The 11860-nt window shown below is 37.0% G+C and overlaps 1 protein-coding gene across 1 annotated transcript; it reads right to left on the minus strand.

The window, feature by feature from the left end:
* Nucleotides 1-446: 446 nt before the first annotated feature.
* Nucleotides 447-8570, minus strand: si:ch73-217n20.1 (complement receptor type 1). Its single transcript, XM_060894863.1, has 13 exons — nt 8422-8570; nt 7587-7787; nt 4627-4723; nt 4187-4260; nt 3416-3613; nt 3120-3293; nt 2839-3036; nt 2569-2733; nt 2128-2224; nt 1857-1930; nt 1442-1621; nt 1147-1326; nt 447-1048 (listed from the first exon to the last, which is right to left on the minus strand). Exons 1-13 carry the CDS (start codon nt 8474-8476, stop codon nt 1026-1028), a joined length of 1716 nt encoding a protein of 571 aa, XP_060750846.1. The 5' UTR covers nt 8477-8570; the 3' UTR covers nt 447-1025.
* Between the last annotated feature and the right edge of the window lie 3290 nt (nt 8571-11860).

Raw genomic sequence — 11860 nt, forward strand, 5'->3', positions numbered from 1 at the left:
AGACACGCCCCTTTCTGCTCATTGGCTACACGTTTGTTTTGTTTTTGTTTTGTTTGGCGGCCCAACGCAGTTTTCTGAAGCTTTTGAATGATCAGTTATTGGAAGTGATTTCAGTGAATTTAGGTCGTAAAGTAGTAAAGAAAAGCCAGAAGGTCCATCGCCTCCTTACACACACACACCTGCCAAATGCTGTAAATGTAAATGTACACACACACGCTTATTATTATTCTACAACCATGAGGTGATCCCGTCACCGCCGCCATTTTAATACCTCTTAAAGAATATTTCATCAAGTTCGGTGTATTATTTTATTTCTTTATCTTTTAGTCATTATTTGTTATGTAATCTACATTGTTTAATAATCCATACACACAAATTGACACATTTTTAGACTGTTATACAATAAGCTAATGAAAAAAAAAAAAAGAAATAAAAATCATGAATAATTTTAAGGGGAGTTAAAGAAATTTATTGAATGTTATAGTTAAAAAAATATCAGGATCTTTTTAATTAAAAAAAGAGAATAAGACACAAATAAAACTTATTATGTAACACGTTAAAGCGATGTCATTTGGATTAAAATGAAAAAAGTGACAGAATTCAGACGCTTATGTTACTTATGTGTAGGAAAAAAATCTGCCAACTGGTTACTATATAAATCCCAGAATAAAAAAAAAAAAAAAAAAAAATTTATTTTTTTTTTTTTAAATCTGTGTGTTTTAATTTTTAAAAATAGGCATTTTTAAATTCAAAAAAAGACAAACTATGAAAATATAATATTTTTAAGAAACAATTAATCTCAGGAATGAACATAGAACTGAATATATTTAGTAATACTGTATATTATTATTAAATACCAGTAATAAATGAAAGCAAGACAACAGTTTAACTGCTTATTATATTACTATAACATTCAAACGATTGTATTAAATATTAGATTTAACGGGACGTCAATATGCTTCGAAGTGGCGTGTCACAGAAAACAGAGGAAAGCTGATGCGTTACATTTCTCTGATGAGCTTCTCTTAAATCCCTCGACGAAAGATGTCTGGAAAATACACGTAAATACACGATTAAATATACGTTAGACATAAAATAGAGCCTTTCTCAAATGAATCTTAATTCTGTAATAAGATGAAATCGTACCAGAACAGATAGGGAGTCTGGGAAACCACAGTCCATCTGCCCCACACGTGACAATATCAGGGCCTAGTAATTTTTTCCCGGGGTTGCACATGAACGTCACCGAGCTCCCGGATTGGTATCGAGGTCTCAGTCCAGAAACTATTAACCCATTCCACACACTGGGGGCAGAGCAGGTAGCAACTGAAAGGCATGAGGAAAATCCCACGGTATAATAATGTAAGTACTCTTAAAAAGATAAACGTACAAACACTGAGTCGTGGTTGGTTATTATTGATGTGCACCGCCTCACGCTAACCTTCACACCGAGGAGCCGGAGAACTCCATGTGCCATCTTCGGTGCAGTAAATGTCTGAGGCTCCGATCAACGTGCCAATGCGACATCTGTAGGACGCCATGTAGCCGTGTTGTATTATTCCACTTGTGTCAAATATTAAGTCTGCATCTGGCACCTGTTGAGGATAAGGGCACTGGATCGCTGTAAAAGATCCACAGAGATAGATTTCAGCAAAGAAATAAACACATCCATACTGGAAATAAATGTTTAGATGATTAACACTAAAATGTATTCCTGGGTAGATTTAATCCTGCTGCAGAAATAAGAAAGTCTTAAACGTACAGGTTTCTTTACATTTATATCAAAAACCCCAAACAGCAGAACGGTGATTTCTCTGGACTTCCAGTATAACAGAGAAGACTAAGGACATGCCTACCCTCACACACTGGCTCTCTGCCGTTCCATCCGTTTTCTGTGCAGTTTCTTACACCTGCACCGACCAGTTGGTACCTAAACACACGTCAACAAGCCGAAGGTGAACAAAATTCATCTCCGGATGGGGACTGAGATTAAAACAAGACGTGTGAATTCTATATTGTATACAAATGACTGCAGAAATCATTTTTTTCTGTATCAACAAATGTTTATAGTTTAATCGAGCTAATGATTGACCCTAATATAATTTGTCACCGTGCGTCACGTCTTACCCTTTGTTACACCTGGCTGTAACAGTGTCTCCGAACAAAGAGCCTGTGTATTGATAATATCCGTTCCGTACTTCTCCGGCCGAGCCACACTTTTTCCCTTTAAAACAGTAAAACGTAGTAACGTGTTAGACAACGCAACGCAAACTTCCTGTTTGTAATATCACTCTGGAAATACTGCTAATACGTCAAATAAATAGAAGAAAATTCTTCAATAATACGTTATTTTAACCGGCTGGTGACGGAACGACTGCTTTATAAACGTAAATATATCTATAAGACGCTTTGGGACATGATGTTAGTGGTAAATGTTTAATGTTGAATCAGCATCATCACGAGTGCCTTTGTGAACCCCTGCAGTTACAGAGTTACGTTCGTTTACCAAATAAATACATTAAAAAAGCACAAGGATAAAAAAAAAAACAAGAAAAAAAAAAGACATACTTTCGCATATCATCTTTAAGTCGGTCCACCGGCCGTTTCTGCAGTATACGGTGCTCGGTCCTCGAACCATGCGGTAGCCTGGATTACATTTGAAGCGCACAGATATATTTGACTCGACGTGTACAGTATGTGCGTTAGCGAGGAACGGAGGATGCTGGCATCTCCCTGGAGGACAATTCACACGGACTTCTCACATACATGTTTCACTATTTTGACGTTTCACACATTAGCCACTGAGTTTAAATGAACTCTAAAGAGAATTCAGATTACCAGAATGAACTCGACATTCTGGAATTTCCTGCCATCGGCCGTGCGCGCCGCATGTGACCCGCGACGAGCCGATCAGCCCGAAGCCTAGCTGACAGGAAACGGTAGCGTGTTCTCCGACTGCATATTCCATCTTGTATGTGTCATGTCTGATGCTGTTGGGCACGGCTAGGGGCAGGCATGTGAGCTGTTTGGGCATCGCTACAACACAAAGCAAAAGGTAAGCCATAATACTAGACTGTACAACTATCACATATCATACAGTGAATCTAAAAGAGTTTTACCTTGTTCACAGGTGGGTAGAGCTGGAGTCCAGGAGCCGTCTGCTCCACAGGTGACGACGCTCGGCCCTTGGAGATGGAACCCGTCCTTGCAGCTTATGTTTACTTTTACGTTAAAGGTTAGATGACCAAACTTTACTTTACCATTGGGTATGGTAAATCTCTCACATTTGATCTCTATGAACAGAAACGTACAGCCATTTTGTAACAAGATGATTCGTAAAGACGATTCATTCAGAGTATCGTTAACCAGATGTTACTCTAATATCGAGTTCAGCTGAAAATTCCTCTTGACTTACTTTGACAGTTTGCATGACTGGGGTTCCACTTTCCGCTTCTGTCACAGTGCAGAACGTTGCTATCGCCAGTCGAACGGAATCCAACATGGCAGGAGTAGACTAAGGTCTCTCCAGGTTGATATTTGGCCTTTGTAGCTTGATACACAGCATTTTTACTTCTCATGGGTACTGAACATTCTACGGCTGAAGTGAAATCAGCTAGTGGAGATTTATAAGGTGGGAAAGAGACAGATCCATAGTGTTGTTACTGACTGAGAACTTCATCCTACTGCAAGAGCATTTTCTCTTGAAGAAAATAAAGATCTCTGTGTTATTGAACACCTTTTGTGTTCAGTGACTCTGGGAAATGATGCTCTGTCCAAAAATTAAACAAAAGCTGTTTTTTTTTTTGTTTTTTTTTAATGATTTTTAACTGAACTAAGACACACTGTCATTTTTCTGGAAGAAAGCATTTTAGGACAAAATCCTCACCAGCTATTAAACGCATTAGACATACAATAATGTGTGAAAAATCTGCTATGGATGATCAATAACATGTCTGTCAGCTTTAATTAGTATTGAAATTACTAATGGAATTAAAATTACTATTTCTATTTATTTCAGAATCACGCCCTAAAATAAAAGATTTCAAATGCTTTTCGAATGTCTTGCCGAGACCATTAAATGTTTCCTGGTTATTTTATTTCCAGCAGGTTGTGCTAGATGTCTGGAAATGTTTAACTCCAGTGACGTTGCTGAATAAAGAACACAAGAACTTTATCTGGATCTTACCAACACATGTAGGAATCGTTCCAGTCCATCCGTTACCCCGGCATTCCCTAATGGGCTCTCCTTTTAGAACATAGCTAAAAAAAAGAAAATGACATTGAACAGTAAAAACAGTGTGAAACCCGACTGATTAGATATTTATACACAAAATGGCTGATGAACGAGTCACAAGGTCAGAAGGGCTTTAAAGAAATGATCTCTTTACATGTTTTCAGGAACAATACAACCTAACCTTCACAAGGTCAGTCAAATGATAACATCCCCATGATCATGACCTTGTGTATCAGTCTAACAGGAGGAAGAGATATCGCTCTTCTTTCAGAGCAGGTGAAAGTCTTCATGAAAAGTACCCAGTTTTTTTTTTTGTCAGTTTAAAGTAGAAGCTTTGTAGAATTTCCCTGCGTAAATGAATGATCTAAAGAACAGCATGATCTTCGCTTTACCCCGGATCGCACTCCGCTTCAGCTATGTCTCCGAAAACGTTCCCGGTCTGTCTGAATTTTCCGTTCAGTATCTCACCGGCAGAACCGCAGCTTTTCTCTGAGAAAGACAGCAAACAGATAGGGATCACATTTATCTGTATAATAAACTGAATCTAAAACCTGAAATAAAATCTAGACTTATTAAGATCTAAGTATAATAAACTGAATCTAAACCCTGAAGGAAAATCTAGACTTATTAAGATCTAAGTATAATAAACTGAATCTAAACCCTGAAGTAAAATCTAGACTTATTTAAGATCTAAGTATAATAAACTGAATCTAAAACCTGAAGGAAAATCTAGACTTATTAAGATCTAAGTATAATAAACTGAATCTAAAACCTGAAGGAAAATCTAGACTTATTAAGATCTAAGTATAATAAACTGAATTTTTTACTGAATCTGAATCTGAACTGAATCTTAATAAGTCTAGATTTTCCTTCAGGTTTTAGATTCACTTTATTATACTTAGATCTTAATAAGTCTAGATTTTCCTTCAGGTTTTAGATTCAGTTTATTATACTTAGATCTTAATAAGTCTAGATTTTCCTTCAGGTTTTAGATTCAGTTTATTATACTATATTATATTCAGGTGAAGGAAAATCTAGACTTATTAAGATCTAAGTATAATAAACTGAATCTAAACCCTGAAGGAAAATCTAGACTTATTAAGATCTAAGTATAATAAACTGAATTTTTTACTGAATCTGAATCTGAACTGAATCTTAATAAGTCTAGATTTTCCTTCAGGGTTTAGATTCAGTTTATTATACTTAGATCTTAATAAGTCTAGATTTTCCTTCAGGTTTTAGATTCAGTTTATTATTCTTAGATCTTAATAAGTCTAGATTTTCCTTCAGGTTTTAGATTCAGTTTATTATACTTAGATCTTAATAAGTCTAGATTTTCCTTCAGGTTTTAGATTCAGTTTATTATACTTAGATCTTAATAAGTCTAGATTTTCCTTCAGGTTTTAGATTCAGTTTATTATACTTAGATCTTAATAATCTAGATTTTCCTTCAGGTTTTAGATTCAGTTTATTATACTTACATCTTAATAAGTCTAGATTTTCCTTCAGGTTTTAGATTCAGTTTATTATACTATATTATATTCAGGTGAAGGAAAATCTAGACTTATTAAGATCTAAGTATAATAAACTGAATCTAAACCCTGAAGGAAAATCTAGACTTATTAAGATCTAAGTATAATAAACTGAATTTTTTACTGAATCTGAATCTGAACTGAATCTTAATAAGTCTAGATTTTCCTTCAGGTTTTAGATTCAGTTTATTATACTTAGATCTTAATAAGTCTAGATTTTCCTTCAGGTTTTAGATTCAGTTTATTATTCTTAGATCTTAATAAGTCTAGATTTTCCTTCAGGTTTTAGATTCAGTTTATTATACTTAGATCTTAATAAGTCTAGATTTTCCTTCAGGTTTTAGATTCAGTTTATTATACTTAGATCTTAATAATCTAGATTTTCCTTCAGGTTTTAGATTCAGTTTATTATACTTAGATCTTAATAAGTCTAGATTTTCCTTCAGGTTTTAGATTCAGTTTATTATACTATATTATATTCAGGTGAAGGAAAATCTAGACTTATTAAGATCTAAGTATAATAAACTGAATCTAAACCCTGAAGGAAAATCTAGACTTATTAAGATCTAAGTATAATAAACTGAATTTTTTACTGAATCTGAATCTGAACTGAATCTTAATAAGTCTAGATTTTCCTTCAGGTTTTAGATTCAGTTTATTATACTTAGATCTTAATAAGTCTAGATTTTCCTTCAGGTTTTAGATTCAGTTTATTATTCTTAGATCTTAATAAGTCTAGATTTTCCTTCAGGTTTTAGATTCAGTTTATTATACTTAGATCTTAATAAGTCTAGATTTTCCTTCAGGTTTTAGATTCAGTTTATTATACTTAGATCTTAATAAGTCTAGATTTTCCTTCAGGTTTTAGATTCAGTTTATTATACTTAGATCTTAATAATCTAGATTTTCCTTCAGGTTTTAGATTCAGTTTATTATACTTAGATCTTAATAAGTCTAGATTTTCCTTCAGGTTTTAGATTCAGTTTATTATACTATATTATATTCAGGTGAAGGAAAATCTAGACTTATTAAGATCTAAGTATAATAAACTGAATCTAAACCCTGAAGGAAAATCTAGACTTATTAAGATCTAAGTATAATAAACTGAATTTTTTACTGAATCTGAATCTGAACTGAATCTTAATAAGTCTAGATTTTCCTTCAGGTTTTAGATTCAGTTTATTATACTTAGATCTTAATAAGTCTAGATTTTCCTTCAGGTTTTAGATTCAGTTTATTATTCTTAGATCTTAATAAGTCTAGATTTTCCTTCAGGTTTTAGATTCAGTTTATTATACTTAGATCTTAATAAGTCTAGATTTTCCTTCAGGTTTTAGATTCAGTTTATTATACTTAGATCTTAATAAGTCTAGATTTTCCTTCAGGTTTTAGATTCAGTTTATTATACTATATTATATTCAGGTGAAGGAAAATCTAGACTTATTAAGATCTAAGTATAATAAACTGAATTTAAAACCTGAAGGAAAGTCTAGACTTATTAAGATCTAAGTATAATAAACTGAATCTAAAACCTGAAGGAAAATCTAGACTTATTAAGATATAATAAGAATCTTATAATATATAATAAGATATAATATATAATAAACTGAATCTAAAACCTGATCTAAAATGACTGTACACATGTAAACAGTGGTAATGACAAATATGGCTGAGGACATTAAAAGGATCCAGATCATTTATAGGGAAACGTTTATTCAGTAGGTTGTGAAGACAAATGTTAGCATTATGATGATGAAGGTGAAGATGTAGTGTCAGTACATTCAGCAGTCTGAGGTGAAGTGATGTAAGTAAACACGTACTTTTACACCTGAGCTCCAGAAGACTCCACACGCCGTTGTTACAGACGGAGAAACGTGACCCTCTGTCGTGCGTGTAGCCGAACTCACATTTATACTGCACTCTGTCTCCGGAATCAAACACACGCCTCCGTGAATAATTCTCTTCCAGCAATTTACCCGAATACAGTGTCGGAGAGCCACATTTACTGCCTGGATATGAGTCTGAAAAACAAACAAAACAACATGAAGTCAAGAGAAACGACACCAAATCCTGAGGAGGCGATTTATAGTCACCTCAGATGTAAAAGACCTCACGCGCATCTTTTAGCATCACTGCTAGCTTTTGTTTCTATACAGAGTCTGACAGGAGGGTGATAAACATCCAGTGATAAACATCCACAACACAACACATCCACGACACAACACATCCACAACACAACACATCCACGACATATCACAACACATCCACGACACATCACAACACATCCACGACGACACATCACATCACATCCACGACGACACAACACAACACATCCACGACACAACACAACACATCCACGACACATCACAACACATCCACGACGACACATCACAACACATCCACGACACATCACAACACATCCACGACACATCACAACACATCCACGACACATCACAACACATCCACGACGACACATCACAACACATCCACGACACATCACAACACATCCACGACACATCCACATCTAGAGCTTTTACACTACACACTGATTTGTTTTGTCTCCTCACTGTTATTTCAGAGCCCCACAGGTGACCGTTAGTCATTATTGTCACTTAGTTTATCCACAAATGAAAAGTAACCCGTGTTTTTACTCACCTACTAAGTGCGAGGAGAACATTAAGAACATCAAAGTCCACAAAACCTCCGCCATGTCCAGAGCTCTGTGTGAAGAGATTATACACAACACACACAATGATCCGGTTTGTGGACGTTAAAGGGTTTGAGGTGGAGACTTTAAGTCCAACCCTCCGTCTTACACACACACACACACACACACACACACACACACACACATTTACTCTCCCCACACACACATATGCACACACACACACACACACACACACACATTTACTCTCCCCACACACACATATGCACACACACACACACACACACACATTTATCCCCCCCCACACACACAAACACACACACACATATTTACTCTCCCTACACACGCATACACACACATACACACACACACACATATTTACTCTCCCCACACACACATACACACACACATATTTAATCTCCCCACACACACACGCACGCACACACACACACACACATATTTACTCTCCCCACACACGCAAGCACGCGCACACACAAACACACATATTTACTCTCCCCCCCCCCACACACACATGCACGCACACACACATGCACACACACTCACACACACACACATATTTACTCTCCCCACAAACACACACGCACGCACACACACACACACACAAATATTTACTATCCCCACACACGCGGGCACGCGCACAGACAAACACATATTTACTCTCCCCACACACACACATGCACGCACACACATGCACACACACACATTTACTCACACACACACACACACACTCAGATACACCTCAGTGCAGATCAACTAGAGTACACATGCTTATTATTTATATCCCAAGTGATCCGTTACTGTCGCCATGGTGATGACCGAGTCACAGCGTGCTAAATATTTCATCGATTTCTTCGGGAAACATTATATTTCTTTTTATTTCAATTTCAGTTTAGTCACCTACACCGACTTGTATATCACATATGCAAATATGTAGTGTATATTTAAAATTAATACAACAAAGAAAACATGTACAACAAATACAAAATGAATAAAATAAACGTTTGTAAATCTGCATATGATTAACTTATCAAATAAATTAAAAAAGTAGCTGGGGTTCATACAAACGATAAAATGAATACACAATAGATGATACCAAGGAGTGAACACGTACCTGTAATGAGAGAGATTGACGTGTTGGTGAGAAAACATGGAGTTCAGGAAGCGTGTGTCCATTCCAGGAATCCAGGAATGTTATCCTTACACAGAATTAACCTGGAAGGAGGCTCTGGAGTGAGCTAAAATAACACCTAAACCATACACACTCACTAATTGTCATCTTAGTGCTTATTCACTCCCACGTCCATGTTAGCGTCGTGCTAAGACTGGACCATGACCTACATACTGTATGTCTTAAGTGTGTTCATGTGTTCAGATTGTCATGTTAGTGAGAAACCACACTGTATCCTTAAAGAAAGTTCATCTTACAGCTTTTCTTCTGAGTTTTTCTGCAGCTTTTACAAACTACTGAAACTGGAGACTCCTTCCATAAACATTACATAAAGGTTTCATAACAGAAAATATTTCTGTGAACTGTTTCAACAATGGGGGGGCACGGTGGCTTAGTGGTTAGCACGTTCGCCTCACATCTCCAGGGTCGGGGTTCGATTCCCGCCTCCGCCTTGTGTGTGTGGAGTTTGCATGTTCTCCCCGTGCCTCAGGGGTTTCCTCCGGGTACTCCGGTTTCCTCCCCCGGTCCAAAGACATGCATGGTAGGTTGATTGGCATCTCTGGAAAATTGTCCCTAGTGTGTGATTGTGTGAGTGAATGAGAGTGTGTGTGTGCCCTGCGATGGGTTGGCACTCCGTCCAGGGTGTATCCTGCCTTGATGCCCGATGACGCCTGAGATAGTTCGGATAAGTGGTAGAAGATGAATGTTTCAACAATGTTTTTGTATGTGTGTGTGTTACAAAACCTAGAAAATTCACCCCTATGGACCAGGCCATGCCTTTGTAGTTGTTATACGTCATCTAAAATTGTGATTTTTGAGGGAAATCTTGGTCCAAACTCAGTATTTCGTCATTACCGCCGTTCAAAGTCAACAACATACTCATGTAAGTACTTATGACAGCTCACGGTATTGTTAGATGATTGTACAAGACACAGAAAACCACTACTGATCCTCAGCAGCATAAGTCGGAGCACCGTTCTCTCACAATGCGCTCTATCATTATAGATTAAAAGTGTAGCATGCTCGGTCTTGTACGACGAAGATCCCCGGATTTGCGCGGTATTCCTGTGGTATGTAAATATAAAAGTCATTTTACTACAATGTTCTTACGCCCCATGTGGCTTCCTGTCTGACTGGATGAGCTTTATTTTATTTTATTTGTATATCAAGATTATCTTGTTTGAGCGCAATGGTTACACAAGTCCACTGAGAGTTGTTGTTTTTGTTGGGAGTGCTGCGCTGACTCACTCCTGTGCCCAGTAAAACAAAGTACCTCCTTCATGTAGTAATTACTGTAATGTCCATCTGAACGCACGGAGTCACTTTAAACCTAAACACTATCAAACTGACTCTCATTCATGTTGTGTTTCAGAATAAATCACACATTACCAGGTACCACATATTTCCATCAGGTTCCATCATGTTCATGTTTTTTCTTTCAGCTTCATGTAGATTATGTAGCTGACCATCATAAATATAATAGTCAGTGCTACGCTGGACACCAAAACACACACTGCTTTGTGCTTCAGAGGCTTTTTTTCGGCTTCGGCTGGAACCCAGACGACAGGAAATGGGCATCAGAACCACCCTTGAGCTCATGACGGTTTTAAAATGCCCACGTCTCTGTCTGTGTGAAGAAATCGAGGTAAATAATTAGGCTGGGTGGTTTTGGCACTGAAAGAAAATTGGCACAGAGATTTAAAAAAATAAATAAATAAAATACAGAAGTTGTTTGGATTTATTAGCTGCTCTGAGCTATGTGTGAGCAACTGAAGTGGTTTTCAGAAGTGTTTCACAAACTGTCCTGGTTTTAGAGCCTTCTGTTGTGAGTTTTATAAAAGATTCTGGACTTTATTGGTCAATCTAGCAGAGCGGTTACTACCATTGTGGTAAAGCGCTGGGTTTAACATAAGGGGAAACATAAGCGTGACTCATCATCCTCACTCATCATCCTCAGTCTTACTTCAGGACGTTTATCCAATGCAATGACAAATAACACAGAAACCAGTGCTAGCAATGAGGTTCTTAATCAGCGAACCAAAGTGACTCCAAAGTGGAAGTCGTGTGATTGAGGACACCGTCGCTCCTGTTCACGCCACCGCCTCCCAGTCCAAATCAGAGAAATTTCACTTTTACTGTAACGCAACTGCAAATCACAGCTTTATAACATACTCATAATTTCTATAGTAACTCGTACTCTGTTGTTGACGTGAAGTTTTCTGAGAGGAGGCGTTTAGTTA

The sequence above is a fragment of the Tachysurus vachellii genome, chromosome 19 (assembly GCF_030014155.1).
Source record: "Tachysurus vachellii isolate PV-2020 chromosome 19, HZAU_Pvac_v1, whole genome shotgun sequence".
Lineage (NCBI taxonomy): Eukaryota > Metazoa > Chordata > Actinopteri > Siluriformes > Bagridae > Tachysurus > Tachysurus vachellii.